This window comes from Cucurbita pepo, chromosome 7 (genome assembly GCF_057944985.1).
Source record: "Cucurbita pepo subsp. pepo isolate OVF chromosome 7, ASM5794498v1, whole genome shotgun sequence".
NCBI lineage: Eukaryota > Viridiplantae > Streptophyta > Magnoliopsida > Cucurbitales > Cucurbitaceae > Cucurbita > Cucurbita pepo.
In genome coordinates this window covers 8,581,824-8,603,601 of record NC_141804.1, presented here as the reverse complement: position 1 = coordinate 8,603,601, position 21,778 = coordinate 8,581,824, and the positions used below count along the sequence as shown (strand labels likewise).

Below are 21,778 nucleotides of genomic sequence, written 5' to 3'. Positions count from 1 at the left end.
CTAAAGCGGACAATATCTGCTAGCGGTAAGTTTTGGTTGTTACAAATGGTATCAAAGTCAGACACAAAACCGTGTGTCAATGAGGACACTGAGCCTCCAAAGGAGGTGGGTTGTGAGATCTCACATCAGTTGGAGATAAGCGTGTGGAAACCTCTCCCTAGCAGACGTGTTTTAAAACCGTGAGGCTGACGACAATACGTAACGGGTCAAAATAGATAATATCTGCTAGCAGTAGGTTGTGACTATTACAAATGGTATCAGAGTCAGACACTAAGTCGTGTGCCAGCAAGTACACTAGGCCTCCAAGGGGGGTGGATTGTGAGATTCCAGTTGAAGATAAGAGTGTGGAAACCTTTCCCTAGCAGACGAGTTTTATAACTGTGAGGCTGACGGCGATACGAAACGGGTCAAAGCGGACAATATCTGCTAGCGGTAGGTTTGACTATTACAGTGATAGCATAATTAGACACCAAGTCATGTGCCAACGAGGACACTGGGTCTCCAAGAGAGGTGGATTGTGAGATCCCAAATCGGTTAGAGATAACAGTGTGAAAACCTCTCCCTAACAGATTCATTTTAAAATCGTGAGGCTGTCGACGATACGTAACGAGCCAAAACGGACAATATCTGCTAGCGGGAGGTTTTGACTATTACAAATAGTATTAAAGTGAGACACCAAACTGTGTGCCAATGAGGACACTAAACCTCCAAGGGGGTGGATTGTGAGATCCCACATTGGTTGGAGATAAATGTATGGAATCCTCTTCCTAGCAGACGTGTTTTAAAACCGTGAGGCTGACGACGATACGTAACGGGCCAAAACGGATAAATATCTGCTAGCGATAGGTTGTGACTGTTACAAATGGTATCAGAGTCAGACATCAAGCCGTATGCCAGCGAGTACACTAGTACTCCAAGGGGGTGGATTGTGAGATCCCAATTGAAGATAAGGGTGTGGAACTCTCCCTAGCAAACGCGTTTTATAACCGTGAGGTTGACGGCAATACGTAATGGGCCAAAGCAGACAATATCTGCTAGCGGTAGGTTTGACTGTTACAGTGGTATCAGAATTAGACACCAAGTCATGTGCCAACAAGGACATAAGGTCTCCAAGGGAGGTCGATTGTGAGATCCCAAATCGGTTGAAGATAACGGTGTGGAAACCTCTCCCTAGTAGACTCATTTTAAAATCGTGAGGCTAATGACGATATGTAACGAGCCAAAACGGACAATATCTGCTAGCAGTAGGTTCTGACAAACAAATAGTATTAGAGTCAGACACCAAACCGTGTACCAATGAGGACACTGGGCCTCCAAGGGGGTGGATTGTGAGATCTCACATGGTTGGAGATAAGCATGTGAAAACCTCTCCTTAGACACATTGTAAAATCATGAGGCTAACGATGATACGTAATGGGTCAAAACAGACAATATCTGCTAGCGATAGGTTTTGACTGTTACAAATGATATCAGAGTCAGACACCAACTTGTGTGCCAATGAGGACACTGGGCCTCCAAGGGGGTGGATTATGAGATCCCACATTGGTTGGAGATAAGCATGTGAAAATCTCTCCTTAGCAGACACATTTTAAAATCGTGAGGCTGATGACGATACATAACGAGCCAAAACGGACAATATCCGCTAGCGGTAGGTTGTGAATGTTACAAATGATATCAGAGTCAGACACTAATCTGTGTGCCAGCGAGGACATGGGCCTCCAATACGGTAGATTGTGAGATCCCACGTCAGTTGGAGATAAGGGTGTGAAAACCTCTTCCTAGTAGACGTGTCTTAGCCAACTTTTGATTATTTGTTTTGATACAGAACCCACGAATCCAAACTCTTGTACCGAACGGTTTCCATACACCTAACGACAATTACACGAACCATATTCTCATTTCTTGGTTTCCATTTTTCAAAAGTAAAATCAACACAAAAAAATTAATTTAATAATTATAATAATAAAAAACCCTAATTTAAAAATAGCCACTTGTGAACTTAAATGTGGCAAAAATGATGAGAAAATGGGTCCAACATCACAGCATTGGCCAGCAATATTTGATCTGTCACCACAAAAGCAATTGCCATTTCCTTTCCTGTCTTTAGAGAAAAGACAGCCATTATCATTCTATGACTCACTAACTCTCCGCCATCCGCCGTTTGGTTATCAGATCTAAGATGTACGCGGATTTAAATACTTTTTCCTTACAGGATGTACGCGGATTTAAATACTTTTTCCTTACAGGATATGCGTTGGGTCTCCCTCCTCGTGTATGAAAAAATTCAAATCATCATTAGTGCCATATTGATCTAGTTCGTCGGAGTCTATCCACAAAGATGCGTGTAGGGAGGGGTTTGAGGTCTATAGGGTCCGAGCAACTAGGGCTTATACTTCTCCCCTACGGGTTATGCGTTGGGCCTCCTTCCTCATGTATAACAATATCATCATCGGTACTGTATTGATCCAGCTCGTCGGAATCCATCCACAAAGATGCGTAGGGAGGGGTTTGAGGTCTGTAGGGTCCGAGCAACTAGGACTTTCATCAAAGGGTTGAAGGAAGTTGAGCAAACGTAAATGATGAATCACTTACAGGACATCAGGGAATAATGTTCTGGGGTTGGGATATTTTCGTAAAAATCATCCTACCGGAGCACCGGAGCATGTGAACTCAAGGTGGGGCTCAATCTCACCATCTAGCCCTCTTTTCAAATCTCAACCTTTCAAACAAAACAACAATTTCGGCCCGAACCAATGAAAGTTTGAAGCTAAAAGTAAGAAATTTCGTGAAAACTGGTCGATACAGTAGATTTTATAAGAACTTTCTAACGTTCAAGTAATTCGACACGAAAAAACGTGCAACGTAGAAAAAAGGGTAGAAATTTGAATTAATGCTTAAATTGACGAAACACATTGCTTCGACATTATGGTAAGGAGTTAAAAAACCGAACCGAGTTCGGTTTTTTTTGCATCTTACTACATTGAAAATACATAAAATAGTAGGCAAAAACTAAGAAAATTACAAGGCAAGCACACAAGCTCTCTGTATGTTGGAAAGGGTTGGGAAATTAGGACAACTTTTTTTTTTTTTTGTTTGTTTCTTTGTCTCTCTCTCAAACATTCTCTCTTTCTTTCCTTAGCATAACAAAGTGAATCACAATTCATTAATTCATTGTGTCTCTGTATGAGTAATAATCTTCTCACACTGTGTAATGCTGCTGGATCGTGTCGATATCGAGCCCCTTCAACTTAACGACTGACTCGACGTGACCCTTGAGCGTGTTGAGCTCACGAAGCCTAAAATGACGAGAAAAGACTTGATCAGAATACTTGTTTGTAAATGGTTTCCAAAGCCACAATGTTATAGTGATGTGTTATCTAACCTTGCAATCTCGGCACGTCTCTTAGCTTGCTCGGCGATCTCGGAGAGTTCTCGGTAGCTACTCTTTTCGGAGAAGATGTTCGTTGATTCGGGTGGTTGAAGTCCATGTAGTGTCCTTTGAGCAAGTGCCCATTGAGCTTCCCTTTCTTCTTTTCCATAGTCTTTCTTGGTAGTGAAGGCAGTCTATTTACACAAACACGAGGTATAAGTTCACAACTTTACCCTTACACATTCTGTAACCGCTAGCAGATATTATCTTCTTTGGGCTTTCCCTTTCGGGCTTCCCCTCAAGGCTTTAAAACGTGTCCACTAGGGAAAGGTTTCCACATCCTTATAAAGGGTGTTTTGTTCTCCTCCCCAACCAATATGGGGTATCACACATTCTCTAAACGACAAGGAAGAAAAGAAAAAACGTACCTTGTTTTCTAACATGCTCACCCACGCCTTTCCGCTCAAGATGTATCGAATAGCGAACTTCATGATATCGAGCGGAACGTAAAAAACAATGCTATAAAGCCAGATGACACCAGCCCATCCCCATCCAACGCCCTTGATCTTAGCAAATGACCAATCAGCATACACAGCTATAACAGTTGCAACCTACGACACAACAAAAAAACATTTTAGCTACCAAACATAGTTCAATTAGTGAAAATTTGCATAGTTTTAGTGTGTTCTTACCAATTGTGCAATGAAGAAAGCACCGACTAAGAGAAGTCCCGGGCGCTCGACGTACGACCAGCTACGTGATCGAGTTACGAAAATCAAAGCTTGGCTAACAATACTCACTTGCAAGTACAAAGCAGCCATCTTTTCGTCTTCGTTGTGACGAATCGATCTCACACCGAATTTATCCTACATTGTAACAAGTTATAAGTACTAAAACTTTATATGATTCTGAAAAGTATAGGCTGGGAGCACGAAACATACGGTGAAGAAGTCGGTTCCGTCCATTAGCCAGAAGAATATAACCGTCATCAACGCCAAGTACCCGCCGAGTACTACTCCGGTGGCGAAAATCTCCTTGAGTTTCCAACTGTCAGGCAATGGAGATGGCTTCACTCTGTCCTTTGAGATTGTCATAATTGTACCTTTAAAACAGAACAATGCAGGGCATCAATATTGATTGTTTCGGATCTTTCGAGCTATGAATGACGGTTTATCGTTAACTCACCGTCGTTCAAGATGGCAATAATTAGAACCATGAACGGTGAGAAATCGAACTTCCAAATGAGAGCGATCAACATGAAACCAAACTGCAAAAGACGAACGAAATATAAATTATATGATCGACGAAACGAGTATCGTAACTATCGAACCAAGTTTAAGCGAGGATTGCATACGTACCACGATACGAATGGTGATGGAAACTGCATAAATCTGTAGAGACAAAAGAGAAGAGGAGACATGGTCAAGTGCTTGGACAAATACATGTGAGTCGAGTTAGCTAGCGATTTACGTGTCGAGCGGAGTGACTTACGGTATAGTTCTTCATCCTTTGGAAGATTGCTCGGCTAGTCAACACGGCACTGATGATAACACTCAGTCCAGGCTCGGTTAGAACGATATCGGACGCGCCTCGTGCAGCATCAGTAGCATCAGCAACAGCAATACCAATGTCAGCCTTCTTCAAAGCAGGGGCATCATTGACACCATCTCCTGTCATTCCACAAATGTGCTTCCTTTCTTGCAACTTCTTGACAATTTCATATTTGTGTTCTAGAGATTGCATTAATATCGAAAAACGTTAGCGAATTCGAAACGAAAATGTAGCATATAATCGATGTTCGAGCGTTAACAGTGGACGACAACGACAATCACCTGGAAACACTCCGGCAAATCCATCAGCTTTCTCAATCAACTCTTCAACTGGGAGGCCAGCAATGCTTTCGTCCTTGTGTTGACCGAGTAAGGAAGATGACGGGTACATATTCGTTCCCATTCCAAGTCTTCGGCCAGTTTCCTTTCCGATAGCAAGTTGATCACCTGATATGGAGGTTGGTCGGGGTCGAACATTAACGTACAGAACATAACGGAGAAGAATACCGATACATTAGGACGAGGGAATCACCTGTAATCATCTTGACATTCACTCCCAAGTTGAGAGCTCGGCGGATGGTTTCAGCACTGTCGTGTCGAGGAGGATCGAAAAGAGGCAACAAACCGACGAATTGCCATGGAGAACCGGGACTCTCCTTGGTTTTTTCAGGCACTTCCTGTATAAAACATAACAAGAACCAATAATCAAAGGAAGGTTAAATCATCAAAGTTCAAGTCCAAACTCGATGGAGGATCGGAATTCGAACCTGTCGAGCAACAGCCAACGATCGAAGTCCACGCTCGGCGAACTTGTCGATTACAGAAAACACCTTCCTCTTGAAGTCCTCCTTGCAGTTGCAAAGACTCAAGATCTGCTCAGAGATTTCATATAGTTATGAGGCATGGTAATCAACATATCCATACATTGTTTTGATACGAATACGAATAAGAATACAACGTGTACCTGCTCGGGAGCTCCTTTGCTAGCACGGTGCCAGTTACCGTTGGAGTCGATGTACGTCAAGGCAGTTCGCTTGTCGACAGGGTTGAATGGGAGGAAGTGAACTTCTCTAATGCCAGCTCTGGCCTGCAATAGAACAAGACATGTTTAAAGAACTTTGATTGATTGAAAGTGTGGTGAACGAATAACGAACGAAGATAACCGTACCTCTTTCGGGTCAGCAAGCATACCGACCATGGCAGCATCAATGGCATCCTGGTTTTCAGTCCTAGAAGCCCGGGCAGCAAGAAGAACGACATGGTCTTTGTCGACACCCTTGACAAATACCTCAATCAAGTTCTTGTCAACGCTCAACTTGTTAAGCGTGAGCGTTCCGGTCTTGTCGCTGCAGAGGACGTCCATACCGGCCATTTCTTCGATGGCAGTCATTCTCTTGGTGATAGCTCCCTGTTGGGACAACTTGTGAGATCCAATAGCCATAGTGACAGACAAGACAGTAGGCATAGCAATGGGAATTCCTCCAATCAAGAGAACCAAAAGATTGTCGATTCCATCTCGGTAGGCACGGTGTTGGATCGGGTACATGACGATGATCTCGATCAGCATACCAATGGCAATGGAACAGATACAGAAGTTCCCAATGGCAGTGAGAACCTTTTGGAAGTGACCAACTTGGTTGGTGCTGTCAACCAGATGAGCTGCCTTTCCAAAGAAGGTGTGGACACCAGTGGCAATAACAACAGCTTCTATTTCTCCTTGTTTGCAAGTTGAACCTGAGAACACTTCATCCCCTGGATGCTTCGTCACCGGAAGCGATTCTCCCGTCAATGCAGATTGATCCACCTTTAACGGATCGCCCTCCAGAAGACGAGCATCGGCCGGGATGATGTCTCCCAATTTGACACTAATCACATCTCCTGGTACCAGAATCGCTGCATCTTGTTCACACCATTTCCCATCCCTCAAAACCTATCATATCATATCATATCATCACCAAATCAAATCATTCATATCTATCGTCACCAACACAAGCCATGAATTGATATCTATGATAACCAGACAAACAAGCCATGGAGAATTGATATCTATGATCACACCAACAAGCCATGAATTGATATCTATGACAACCAAACAATCCATGAACTGATATCTATGATCACCAACCAAGCCATGAAGAATTGATATCTATGATCACCCAACAAGCCATAAATTGATATCTATGATCACCCAGCAAGCCATGAATTGAGATATCTATGATCACCCAACAAGCCATGAATTGATATCTATGATCACTCAAAAAGCCATGAATTGAGATATCTATGATCACCCAACAAGCCATGAATTGATATCTATGATCACCAAACAAGCCATGAATTGATATCTATCTATGATCACCAAACAAACAAGCCATGAAGAATTGATATCTATGATGACCCAACAAGCCATGAATTGATATCTATGATGACCCAACAAGCCATGAAGAATTGATATCTATCTATGATCACCAAACAAACAAGCCATGAAGAATTGATATCTATGATCACCCAACAAGCCATGAAGAATTGATATCTATGACAACCAAACAAGCCATGAATTGATATCTACTACTAACCTTAGTCTTAGGAGCAAGACCAGCCATAAGAGCAGCAGCAGCATTACCAGCATTGTTCTCTTCAATGAAACTAATGGTGGAGTTGATAACCAGCAGACACACGATACCGACGAAGTCCTGCCAATCCGGTCCCTTACCGCCTCCGTTAGCCAAGGCAATGGCCATGATAGCTGCAGCCTCCATGACCCATGAAAGGGGATTCCACATAAAACCAAGGAACTTCAGAAACTTGCTTTCCTTTTTCTCTTCTAGCTTGTTGGGCCCAAAGATTTGAAGACGGTTCTCCCCTTCTTGAGATGTTAAACCTTCTCTTGTACATTTCAGCTGCTCAAACACTTCTTCAATGGGGATTTTCTCCTACAATTAAACAAATTACACCCAAATCTAAGGATTTACCTAATCAAATACTAATTAATCTTAAACCATCATTAGTCACAAAAGTAAGGGCCCATTATGAGTTCAAGTCAAACATCATGTCCCACATCTGCTAATTTAGGGAATGATCGTAGGTTTATAATCAAAGAATACTCTCTCCATTGGTAATGAGGCCTTTTGAGGAAGCCCCAAAATAATTGGGAGGGGTCCCACGATAACTAATATGAGAGCCTACTCATAGTGATCAATATCATCTGATCATGGAGAGTCGTAATTCCTAACTTAATATTTATAAATAAATAAAGTCGCTTTTTAAAATATTTAAAGCGGTTAAACAACAAATTTGATTTTTAATACTTGGAACAATATTAAATTTTTTTTAGTTAAAAGTTAAAATTCTTCCCTATAGTTTAATAATTTTTTAATTTTTTAATTTTTTTTTTTTTTTTTTTGAAAAGAGTGATTAAATTTGTAATTTAATATATTAAAGCGATTTTCTTTTTTTTTTTTTTTTTGGAAAAAAGACAAAAAAAAAAAAAAAAAGTGAGTCACCGCCGAGTTGGCGAGTTGGACTCGGAAAGGAGACAAGAGAATTTATATTTGCGAACGAAAATTCAGGCGACCCCTCGGGGATGATGTCAAACCCCCAATCACAGCCGCGTTGACTATTAATTACCAAGTGGTCCCCACCACCAAAAATTAACACACACAAAAAAAAAATAATAATAAATTAATTAACACAAAACAACCCACGTGCTTGGCGCGTGTGGTCCCACAGCGACGGCGGTGGCGCGTTGGTCGTAAATATCCACAAGACGAAGGGTAAAACGGGAATATATAAAAATATTTGGTGAATCCAAAGCGGGTCGGGTAATTGTCAGGTAGGGTCAAAGCCGTTGAAATGTCAAAAAAAAAAACCTCTTTTTTTCAGAAAATTACATAAATAAATAAATAAAAGTACCACGGAGAGTACCATAAATTCCCAGTTTTTTTTTTTTATTTTTTATTATCAAAAAATTAATTTTTTTTATTTAAAAAAAAAAAAAAAAAGACAGCCCTAATATTGCTTTTCTGTATTGCACATGCTCAGATCCACCTAAAGAAATAAAATAAAAAATAAAAAAAGATCTGTTTGGCTGGCGAGAAAAGGTGAGAAAGTAAAAGGGAAAACAAACACTCTCTGTTCTAAATCAGTGAGATTTTCACAAAATGAGTACTAAATTCAACCAATAACTTCAGATCAGTACCATAATGAAGAGATATATAGTATAATTTTGATATGAAGAGGGGTGTTTGGGTGTCGGGAAAATTAAAATTTTCCCGAGAAAATAACAGGATCAAGAAAGAAAAATACCAGATCAACCGTCTCGTTCTTGATCCCCTCCAGAGTCAAACCGGTGTCGTTTCCCATCTTGAATCGAGTTGTTCTTCACAGGAAAAAAAAGAAAATTGCGGTTTTTCTTTTTTTAAAAAAAAATTTTGAGTTTCAGAGAAGAATCATCGATTCCAGAAGTGGAATTTTCTGAGCGTTTTCCCGAGAAATGTAATGATTTTCCCGGGAAAATTAGTGTTTGGGAGAAGAGAAAATATAAAGAAGAAGAAGAAGAGTGTGAGAAAAGGGGGTGAGGAATTGGCTTCTAAATGCACTTCCCTTTTTATATAGACTCTAAGCCTCATCCCTCCTCCTCCTTTCTATTGTGATTACCACGTCCTCTTGTGGGCTCCACTTTCTCTTTTTTCTTTTCCCTTTTTACCCTTCCAACATAATCAACATGGTTTTCTAACGTTGGATAACATTGAACCGTAAAACCACTTCCACATTGGATTCACGAACCGAATGCCGACCACAACACACAAGTGCTTTCGTCGTGGCCGTTGGATTTAATCTTCCATTCACGTGGCGAACGATGATTGGTGGGCTTCGTCTTTATTTATTTATTTTTTTTTATTCCATTCTAAATTATTATTGTGAAATAACCAATGATCACTATTTTATATAATATAATATTATTTTTAATTTAATCATTGATATAACCCAAGCATTTACATTTTCTATTGTACAAACAACCTAGGTTATTTCAATTTCTAATCCTTGTTGGCGAGAAATTCATATTTATATGGTCGTGAAGATTCACTCTGTTTTTATTTACGAGAATCCTATATCCGGCCAGGAACAAAACCAAGAACTATGAACCAACAGTTGTCTCAAAATTTAAATTTTTTTAACATAAATCATCCTTAAAAACTTCGTTTGTTTGTTTTAGTCGGCTGAGTTGTTATTGTTCGAGTATTGATCACTGGACTGAGTAGATAAGTTAAATAAACTATATATATATATGTGTGATTAGATAATTGAGCTATTATAAACAAGATTATAGCACATGGGATGATCAAATAATTTGAGATTAAAAAATTAATTTAGTTTCAATTAAAGTAATAATACAACATAAAGAATAGTTTAAAAATAAAAAAAAAATAGAGACATTTGACTTTTTATTTTATTTTATTTTATTTTATTTTATTTATTTATTATTATTATTTTGTGAAAATTATGGGAACCCCAATAATAGCACACAAAGTCTCCTCACTTGTAATGTTTTTAAACATATATATATAATAAATAAATAAATAAAGAAAGGAAATAAATTGTTTGATTAAAAAATTGATAAATAATATTTTAAATGGGAAAATTATTATTTTATTTTTTAAAAAGGAAAATAAAAGAGGGAGAAGACTATTTATTGGAGGGCAAATAAATAAATAAATAAATAAATAAATAAATAAAAGGCATTGAAATTAATGAGAAGAGAAAAAAAAGGGTAAAACCAACTTGACCGTTGGATTCCATTAAAAGCTAGTCAACTCTTTACAGCTTATGGGAAAATGAGAGGACCTTTTTTTTTTTTTTTTTTTTTTTTAATTTAGACTTTTTAATTAATTAATTAATTAATTTACTTAAATTAATTGATTGTGTTCATATGGGGTGGGTTGTACATGTACTTTTATTCATATTTTTATAATTAATTAATTAATTAATTAATTGTTTTAATTATGTAACTTATGACATTATTGAGAAAGATAATTTTTATTTATTTATTTATTTATTCCTTTAAAATTATTCTAAAAGGAATTAGTCTTAAGTTGGCTAAATGCAATTTAGGGTCTCCTTAATTAACCTTATTTCTAACGTTTCATGTTTCCATAAATAAATTAAAAAAAAAAAAAAAAAAAAAAAAAAAAAAAAAACGTTTATTTTTTATATAAATATAATTTTTTTTTTTTTTTTTTTGTCTTTTTCAAGAAATAATAATAATAATAATAATAATTTATTGGAAATATGGAAAAATATTTTTTTAAATTACTTTTTTTTTTCCAACGGTAATAATTAAATTAATATGTAAAGAATGAAGGGTAAGAGGGGAATTTTGATTTTGATTTTATTTTTTATTATTAAATTTTAAATTTTAACGTTGACTCTATTGTATTATAGTAACATATTATTTTAATTAAAAATTAAAACTATGAAAAATGTCGAGTTTGGAAACATGTTGTCACGGTTTATTTTTTAAAAAGAATGTGATGTAATATAAAGTTGACATTAATTATATATTAAAAATTTTCAAAATTTCAAAACTAACCCCAACAATTTGAAATTAATGTTGCTATATTTATATTAATTATATGGTCGTTTTGATTAAATTATTATTTCATATTTTAAAGTTTTAAATGCTATAATAAGGTTTCCAAATATATTAATTTGACAGTGAAGCATATTCTTCTCTGCTGCATAATTTTGCATATAATATATGATAAATATAGTTATATTTGTTGTTTTTTTTGTTTGGTAATGTTAAGTGTACCTTGTAATTATTTCCTTTATTTTGAGTGTGACATTCAAAATAATGCCACTTTGGACTTGATTTAATGGTATGATATTAGCTTGGAGTAATTTTTTTTATGATTTAATGGATTTTCCTTTTTTTTTTTTTTTTTTTTTATTTCTAAAATTAAATGAATATTTAATTGTTGATGGAACTGTAGTACGTTGTTATTTAAGTATATTAGGTCTCTAAATGTGACAGGTGATTGCCCGAACATTTTCGTGCAATGTTATCTACTTCTGTTGAAGTGGTTTCTAAGAGTGAAGACTATACCTACATGACCAACAGGGGTTGTAATAGCCCAAGCACAATGTTAGAAATATATTGTATGTTTTGGTCTGTTACGTATTGTCGTCGGAATCATGGTTTTGAAATGTGTCTGTTAAGGAGAGGTTTCCATACCCTTTATAAGGAATGTTTTGTTTCCCTCTCCGACTAATGTGGGATCTTACAATCCACCTTCTTCGGGGCATATTGTCTGCTTTGGTCTATTACGTATGACCGTCAGGCTCACGGTTTTAAAATGTGTCTCCTAGGAGAGGTTTCCACACCCTCTATAAGAAATGTTTTGTTTCCCTCTCCGACTAATGTGGGATTTCACAATCCACTTTTATCCAGGGCATATTGTTTGCTTTGGTCTATTACGTATGGTCGTCGGGCTCACGGTTTTAAAATGTGTCTCCTAGGGAGAGGTTTCCACACCATTTATAAGGAATGTTTTGTTTCCCTCTCCGACTGATTTGGGATCTCACAATCCACCTCGATTCGAACCCAGCGTCCTCACTAGCACACCGTCTAGTGTCTGACTCTGATATCATTTGGAACAGTTCAAGCCCACCAATAGCAAATATTGTCCGCTTTGGCCCGTTACATATCGTCGTCGATCTCACGGTTTTCAAACGCGTCTGCTAGGGAGAGGTTTTCACACCCTTGTAAGGAATATTTTGTTCTCCTCTCCAACCGATGTGGGATGTCACCGAGTCTTATTTGAAAATGTCACTCAAATATGTTGGGATTTATATCCAAATAAAGAAGATTCTTATAATTATGGAAGTTGAAATTCCATTATGTAATGTTTGTAAATGCAATAACAAAGATTAAAGTTGTCTTGTAAAGGCTAATTAATTATAAAAAACTTCTATCAAAGTGTTTTTTATTTCTTTATTTATTAAATCATTTTGACACAAAAGTGTGCTTTGATTTCCATGCTTGGGAGGATGTTTATTATCATTATTGTTTTGTTATTTTTAAGGATGATGTTTTTTTTCATAATTTTTTTTTGGTCTTTTTTTTTTCTTTTGTTGAGAAGAAAATCTCAAATAAATAGTTCGAGAAATCCTTTCGAGAGAACGTGCCATGAACAACGCGAAAAATGAAGGAGAGAGCGAAGAAAAATTTCTCTTCGTTAGCTAAACAGAATCCGGTATAGAAATTATATCCTCCGTCCCTATCGATGCCCCCGCTACTATATATATATGTATAACTTATTATATATTTATATTATGAGGGAGTAAAGAAAATTTTCTCCTCGTTATCTTAACGGGATCAGGTACGAGGGTTATATCTTCTGTCTCTATCCCTACTCACACGGCTATATATATAAAACAAAAAACAGTACGAACGAAGTTTTTTCGTCCCTGGCTCGTTCTATGGACGTAGAATTTATAACTAAACCACATTACTCTTCTAGAATGTTTTAAAAATCTAAGAATAAAAGATAAACTTAAAAATTATGGTTTTTAGGAACATGTTTGGTTAAGGTTTTGGTCATGAAATTATGTCTAATATAGGTTATTATTTAAGTAATGAGATTTTAAACCGCCTCTTACAGGCTAAACGTCTCTCTAATCTATTAACTATTCCTATCGAGTTTTTATCGATAAGTATTTTCTTTTGTAATACTTAAAAAGGTATCTCACGACCAATTTCTTATTACACCATTCTCAGCCATAGAATTAGATTTGAGGGGTCAACTCGGTGGCTTCTATGAGGAAGGTGACGCAGATGAGGTATGAAGGCTCGTTAAGGATGACAATAATCGTTCATGTAGAGACATGTGAGTGGAGTGATAATAAGTTTGTACAAGACTCGAGCACAAAATATTTAATCTAGTTTTATAAATCTATTACTTGAGAAGATTAAAATTTCTTAGAACGATCATATACGACATGATATTAATCTTGAGTGAGTTATGACTCCTACCCGTGAGTACTTGAACAAATATTTAAATTCCAACGTAAAAATATTCGTAAAAAAGACCGTACCTTTAAGCAATACAACTATCATAATACATGAAGCAGTTGAACGAGCAATAGCTATTCGATCACTATATTCTTACGATAGCGAATGCATGGTTGAGACACTAAGAGAATGTCAATGCAAAGGTTCATATCGAAGATCTTCACAAGACGACGTATGAATCTCGTAAACTACAAAAGGTGAGATAATCGTCCACGTGTCTTATTATGAAATAAAAAAGCTGCCCCGCCACAGCAAGCAGGTTGGTTTGAATAGTTTTCACAAGCTTAATTTTCTAACGGGCAAACTTTCAGTTTAAATAAAACTTCACCAACCGAGCCAAGTACAGTTCGATCTTGTAGCGTGTTCGTCTGTAGTGAGTAGTACAACGGGTATCTTCGAAAATTTAAAACCCGAACAAAACAAATTATAAAGATAAATATATTGAGTTGAAAGTATGCATGTGGGATTGGTCAGCATATTCCCATGAAAAGTCTAAAAAACCCAACAATGATGTTTAACGACAATTAGGAAAAGGTTGAGATCTCAAAAAGCTTCACAAAAATTACTTCTTTTTTAATATTCAAAAATTACATTAAAAAATAAAATAAAAATTAAAATATATATATATATAAATAAAAAGAGTAAAGACAAAATAGGTTAGGTATGGATAAAAAGAGAATAAAAAGAGGTAGGTAAGTCGTCGTGTCCAAAATTTACACTGAAATTTAAAAAATAAGGGTATTTTCGTACTTAATAAGTACTCGTTTGTGTTCTTTCTCTTATCTTATATGAAAACGACGGGTTACCGAGCTGAAAAATGTCTGTTCTTTCGCTTGGTACATTTGGAGCGTTTTTCTAAATGTTAGATCGAAAGTACATACGTGTTTGCTGATAATTTGCTTCGTTATTCAGTTTTATATTTGGAGGTAGTATTTTTTTTTTATATCTAATTTCATGTAACGATATGTGCTCAAGATAGCATTCGTATCGGAATTTGAAACATATATTTGACACTTGATGACTCGTCATTCTCCTGCATTCTTAGAACATTGTCACGTAATTTACTCTTCACTTCTAATAAAGAATATTATCCCCCACAGACTAAAATGACGAAAATAAGATTCCCCACTGACCAACATAAGTACTTTGAGTGTGTTTTGTCTTCACTTACATACTCAAGAGGTCACCGAACATAGAATTACTCTAAACAGAGCATGATTTATTTTTGGTATAGATAGTAATTTTCAATTTTTGTAGTGATCTTATACTCAGAATCGCTCTTATTAAAAAAAACGTTCTAAATACTTTGAACATGTTTTTTGATTAAATAGTGCAAAACCGAGGTACAATCAATGTTTTTCAATTTTGGAGGGAAAATATATTAAAAACTGATGTAAAAAAAAAATTCGGAACATTCTTAAGTCAAATTCATTGAACTTCAATCTCCGTAATGGGAAATGATAAATTTTGACCGAAGTCAGTTTTGAATGTACGTGAGTCGAGGCAGGTCCTCGTGGACCCGTTATAAAAGAAAACGGTAAAAATTAATCTAGAAAGTAAAAAAAAAAACGTTTTTCCATTGTTGGATGAAATCTTTTTGGCTTTGTACGAATTGTCCTTTGGAATTTGTTGTTGGTCAACTTTGTTGAACATTCAAAACGCCTAAAATGGATCATCAATAGAACAACTAAGATTGCCTAGTAAATTGAGTCTTCTCTCTTGACTATAAAATTCAAACAAAAACACGAGCTTCATCGTCACAATTATTTTTCGGTTTGAATAGAAAAGTTATTCTTAAAGTTGAGAGCTTTCCGTCCCACTTGTATTATGAAAATGAAATCAGCGTTGCAGATCGAAAATGGGAAAGTATCGAACGATTTGGTTCTATAAACCGGATGGAAAACTTGTTAGTCAGTTCAATTTGAATTTATTTTTTCAGTTACCTATTTTGTTGACATTTGTTCGTCTCCAACGTTCTTGGCTTGATTTGTGATCAAATTTCTCTAAGATTTTGGCGAAAAGAAACAAATTTCTCAAAATCCACCCATCTCGGGAATCCAAGGTCTTCGATGACACATTGTCCGGTGTTTAGCTCTTATACCATTTGTAACAGTCAAAGCCCACCGCTAACACATATTGTTCCGTGTCTACTAGGGAGAGGTTTTCACACCCTTATAAATAATGTTTCGTTTCCCTCTCCGATTGACGTCGGGTCTCACAAAAATCCTATAAAAGTTGTATCGATGTTTAACCTAAAAAATGTCAAAAAGTTTGAAAGGCAAAGCATATAAAAAGGTGAAAAAGGGAGTATTTTTTTCCACTTTATATCCAATATCTTTGATATTTTGGTTCCTTTCATATTCTTTTGAATAATATAGAAAATATTAAATTCTATCATTTTCCTTTTTACCTATTTAATGTTTTTTTTTTTTTTTTTTTTTTTTTTGCTCACAAAGATATTTGTAAAAATAAATATTTTGATTAAATTTTTAGTAATTTTTTTATTTACATAATTGGTTAAATTTAATATCGAGATACATCGAAAAAGTCGAACCTTTTAGGTGCGCGACATAAAAAGACTTTCTTTCTATTGGTTTCATGATCGAGGTATATTAGAGGTCGGCTATCTCTAACCAATTAGTTTCTTCCTTATTACATTTTTTTCGGTATAAATAAAAAGACTTTCTTGCACGTCATTGTTATTAATCATTACGAGGTTGATGACTATACGTAACAGGCCAAAACGAACAATATTGGCTAGTAGTGGACATGGACTATAACAAACGGTATTAGATCCCGTCACTAGGCAGTGTGCCAGTGAGAACGCTGGCTCCCAAAGGGGAGGAGGCGGATTGTAAGATCTCACATTGGTTGGAAAGGGGAATAAAGCATTCCTTATGAGACTGACGGCGATACGTAACGGGTCAAAGAAGACAATATCTGTTAGTGGTAGGCTTGGGCTATTACGAAACGTACGTATTGGGTCGAAGCTCTCCCCAATAGAAGCATTTTAAGACTATGAGGCTGACGACGACACGTAATGGGCCAAAGCGAACAATATCTGCTAGTGGCTGGCTTGGGCTGTTACAGATCGTACGTATTGGGTCGGGTACTTGATGGTCCAGGCATCCGGGCATTTCCCTACAACCGTCACAACATGGTCACGTCATATCTGCTAGCGGTGGACTTAGGTTGTTATAAATCGTATATATTGGGTCGAATACTTGATGGTTCTAACATTCCCCTACAATCGCTACGACATGGTCCGTCATTTACTTCTTGCTTCTAAGAGTGAAGATTATCCCTATAGACCAATAGGAATCCTTTCTGCATGTTTTGTTCTCAATCACATGCTTTATAGGAAAATTCTTCCGAGGTTACCCAACCTAGAATTGCTCCAAGCAAAACACATTAACTTTTAAGTTTCTACGATCGAGCCACCGAAAAAGAATGTGCACTTTATTGAGTCACGGCTCTCACTTCGTGAATTCATCTGATCATGAAAGTACACTACGTGAATTCATTTCATAACATCATATCATCGAAGAACAATGAGGACTACGTCACGACACTCACTTTCATTAATTAGTTGCATTTCTAACAATTTGACAACACGAACTCAATGTATGAGATGAGATTAACATTTGATATGTCAATGACAAATAACGAACAATTAGATGACGACAAACAAGTGGTACTAATAAGCCAAACATTTGTACAACCTTAACTTCTTCGAACAATTTGGCTTTTGCAATTTTATGTTTAATGCATAATAAATGAAAACTATTAATCGAGCTACAACAACAACTATTAATCGCTACGATATAGCTCGGGGCAGTTTAAGAACTATTAGCAAAACCTTTGTTAAGGGAGATTCAATATCACTTTGAAAAATGATGCTATAACCTATGATAGGTGTTGGATGATGGAAGTCCCACATCGACTAATTTAGGGAATGATCATGGGTTTATAAGTGAGGAATACTAACTCCATTGGTATGAGGCCTTTTGGGGAAGCCCAAAGCAAAGCCATGAGAGCTTATGCTCAAAGTGGACAATATCATACCATTGTGGAGAGTCGTGTTCGTCTAACATGGTATCAGAGCCATGCCCTAAACTTAGTCGTGCCAATAGATTGATAAATCCTCAAATCCTCAAATATCGAACAAAGAACTCCTAAAGAAAAGGAGCCAAGCCCCTCCTCGAAGGCAGTCAAAAATGACTAAGACTCCAAAGGAGTCGAGCCTCGATTAAGGGGAGGCGCACTTTGTTCGAGGGGAGGTGTTGGATGATGGAAGTCCCACATCGACTAATTTAGGGAATGATCATGGGTTTATAAGTGAGGAATACTAACTCCATTGGTATTCCTCACAAGCAAACGCGTTCTAAAAAGGGAATGCTCGAAAGAGGACAATATCTGCTAGCGGTGGGCTTGGGCTATTACAAATGGTATCAGAGCCAGACACCGGACGATGTGCCAGTAAGGACACTGGACCTCGAAGGGATGTGGATTTGGTGGGGGTCTCACATCGATTGGAGAAAGGAACGAGTGCCAGTAAGGACTCTAGGTCCCAAAGGGGGGCGGATTGTGAGATCCCACATCAGTTGGGAAGAAGAATGAAACACACCTTCCATAAGGATTTGGAAATCTCTCCCTAACAGATCCGTTTTAAAACACACATTGATTTGGAAACCTCTCCCTAACATACCTGTTTTAAAACACACCCTATAAGGATTTGGACCCTAACAGACCCGTCTTAAAAATCTTGAGGAAAAACCAATTAGAAGTCTCCCCCTAACAGACGCGCTTTAAAAACCTTGAGAAAAATAACGATAATATCTGTTAAGCGGTGGGTTTGGGAACGACAATATTTGTTAAGCGGTGGGTCTGGGAACAACAATATTTATTAAGCGGTAGGTCTCGGATGCTACATAAGCATTACATACACTCTAATAATTTATCATAATGAGATTATTAGGTCTTAGATTAGTATATTTTAAAGCTAATAATAAACCAAACAAAAACAATAATATCATTACTTAAAAATTAAACAATCCCTTGAAAAACCATATTTTATATGTAATAATCATAAAAACATGAATCTCAAGAGTGCTTAAAATGGAAGGCAACAATAATAATAATAATAATAAATAAATAATTAATTAAAGTAATTATTAAAATTTGACACATTTTCCAATATGGTAGGTTTTTTGGTCAAACAAATGTAGCTTCTTGACTAACATGTGAAAAGGGGACAGTTTTTTCCTTATAAACTGCTAATCATAATTCCACATTTTGGGATTGCCTTTAAATAAATTATTACATAATTGAAATTTATTTATTTTTTTTCTATTTTATCTAGAAAGTTTCGAGTCGTTTACGTGCATACTCCGTCTAATTTCATGAAATATAATATTTTTACAAGATATACTCATAAAATTTTAATATTACAGGTAGTCACGGATGCGTTTTTCTAATTTTTATTTTGTTCGTTGATTTAGTTTCGATAATTATAATATGACGGTGAAAGGGAAAATCAATTTTTTATTTTTGTTACAGGGTTTAACGTACTTTTTATAATTAATATTGCAGGGGGTACTTGAACGAACTGAAATTACGTCCGAATGAGAGCGACACCAACAATGCACACTTTCCTTTTCCGTGGTTCAACCATAGAAATTTCATAGTTAAACGTGTTTTACTTTGAATAAATTTACTTTGAACAAATATATGAATGAGGACAAAATATGTCGGAAGAGATCGAACGATGACGATATTACCTGAACGATATTAATAATTTATTTAAGAAGTAGCATGAACGATGACGATACGATATAATATATCATGAATAAATAAGAATAATAGGCCAAAAATTGATGAAAGCATGATATGTTTAAAGTAATATTTTTAATTTATCTAGTAGACTCTTATTATTATTATTATCATTATTGTCACGCTTGAGGAAAATAAAATTTAATGGTCAATTAACATGACATGTCAATATTTATATAACGTTACTAATTAAGCTGGTTGGATTATCGGGTCATACGAACACTCGTAACAAATTTAATATGACCCGATAATCCAACCAGCTTGATTTTTTTTTTAAAAAAAAAAAAATTGGGCGGAGTTTAGAAAGCCAAAAATTTTGGTCAGTTTTCTCGTTGACATTTTTTTTAGTTGGATGAATCCCACGGATCCGAAAATCAGGTTACAACTTAATCCAGACGTTTCCGTTAAAATTTACGCCCTTTAAACTTTATACGTCAACTATTATTTCAAGAATAAAATTAAGATTTTAAGATTTATTTAAAAATCATTTTCTTTCGAGGTTAGTCAGCTTAATAGACCTTTATATAATATAAATTAGAATATAATAACATGAATATAATGGGTTATTATAAACTTTTTCTTTTATTTTTTCCGAAAGTCAAATTTTAACCCGACAACATTTTTTTGAGCTAAGAATATAAAAATAAAATTTTGTTAGCATTCTACGTCATCTATACTTTAAAAATATAGTTAATTCGATCATCTTATACTTGTCTAGTATAGTGTTTATATTATGGTGGGTCGATGTTTACTGATAGAAGCAATGACCTAAACTTTAACTCGTGTTTAATAAATTTTTAACTATTAGGTTTAAAAAAATTGAGTATCTACACAATATTTATAGTTTACGCTCTATTATACAATTTTTTTAAAACAAGACAGGTAAATATATTAAACATAAAATTTAAATTTTAAAAATTTATTAAACGTTTCAAAGTTTAAGATGTTTAATCATCAATCTTAGGCATAGTAATCCTTATCCATTTTGCTTTATTTAGACCGATATCTATTAAGCATAATATTTTTTTATTGAGTTTAATTGGAGGTCGGAAGATTTAAATATCTAATTGTTTTGTGAGATTCTACATCGATTGTAGAAGAGAATAATTCATTTTTTCTATAAAGGTGTGGAAACCTCTCTCTAGCAGACGTGTAATAGGGAATAATGATAGTATCTAGATGCGTACTGGTTCGGTCCACTACGTAACTCTGAAAGACGCGTTTTAAAATCGTGGGGTTGACGACTGTGATGTCCTACATTGGTTGGGAAGAAGAACAAATCACCATTTATAAGGGGGTGGAAACCTTCCCCTAGCAGACGCGTTTTAAAGCCTTGAAGGGAAGTCCAAAGAGGACAATATCTGGTAGCGGTGGATCTGGGCCATTACAAATGGGTATCAGAGCCAGACACTAGAAGCCTTCTTGCTGTTCCCCGAAGGGGGTAGACACGAGATGGTGTGCCAGTAAGGACGCTGGGTCCTAAAGGGGGTGAATTTGGGGGCGGTCCCACATCGATTGGAGGAAGGAAATAGTACTAGCAAGGATGCTGGCCGGTCCCGAAGGGGGGTGTATTGTGATGTCCCACGTTAGTTGAGGAGGAGAACAAACCACCATTTATAAAGGTGTGGAAACCAGGAAAAGTCCAAAGAACACAATATCTGCTAGCGGTGGATCTGGGCGGTACAACGACCTTACATAACGGGTATAATAAAATTGTGTTGGGTATTAAAATGTTAAATTTTGATCATAGAGGCGCGTGCCAAAGTGGATTGTCAGTGACAGAGCCACGCTAGGAATCCCTCATTAACCGGCCAAGGGACCCCTAATCTCCGTACCGTACACGCGTTTTTCAAACACACACCGCTCTTTCCTAACCTCCCTGTGACAGTTTCCAAATATCTTCCCCTAACCTTATCACATTCCGCCACGTGTCCTCTCTTACCACACAGTCGGTTC

The 21,778-nt window shown here is 36.3% G+C and overlaps 1 protein-coding gene across 1 annotated transcript; it reads right to left on the bottom strand.

The window, feature by feature from the left end:
• Nucleotides 1-2,863: 2,863 nt before the first annotated feature.
• Nucleotides 2,864-9,491, bottom strand: HA3 (H[+]-ATPase 3). The gene is made up of 15 exons (XM_023681383.2): nt 9,223-9,491; nt 7,494-7,850; nt 6,089-6,850; nt 5,885-6,007; nt 5,688-5,792; nt 5,453-5,597; nt 5,203-5,367; nt 4,862-5,100; nt 4,729-4,761; nt 4,556-4,637; nt 4,312-4,472; nt 4,063-4,236; nt 3,799-3,981; nt 3,383-3,564; nt 2,864-3,296 (listed from the first exon to the last, which is right to left on the bottom strand). The coding sequence occupies exons 1-15, from the start codon at nt 9,277-9,279 to the stop codon at nt 3,200-3,202; spliced, it is 2,865 nt and encodes a 954-aa protein (XP_023537151.1). The 5' UTR covers nt 9,280-9,491; the 3' UTR covers nt 2,864-3,199.
• Nucleotides 9,492-21,778: the final 12,287 nt, after the last annotated feature.

Excerpts from the sequence above, each read along its gene's own strand:
- HA3 (XM_023681383.2), bottom strand. The coding sequence starts at position 9,279 with ATGGGAAACGACACCGGTTTGACTCTGGAGGGGATCAAGAACGAGACG. Across the intron at positions 4,762-4,861 it reads AAAGGATGAAGAACTATACC|ATTTATGCAGTTTCCATCAC; the intron begins GTAAGTCACTCC and ends TTGTCTCTACAG. Across the intron at positions 3,297-3,382 it reads AGACGTGCCGAGATTGCAAG|GCTTCGTGAGCTCAACACGC; the intron begins GTTAGATAACAC and ends TCGTCATTTTAG.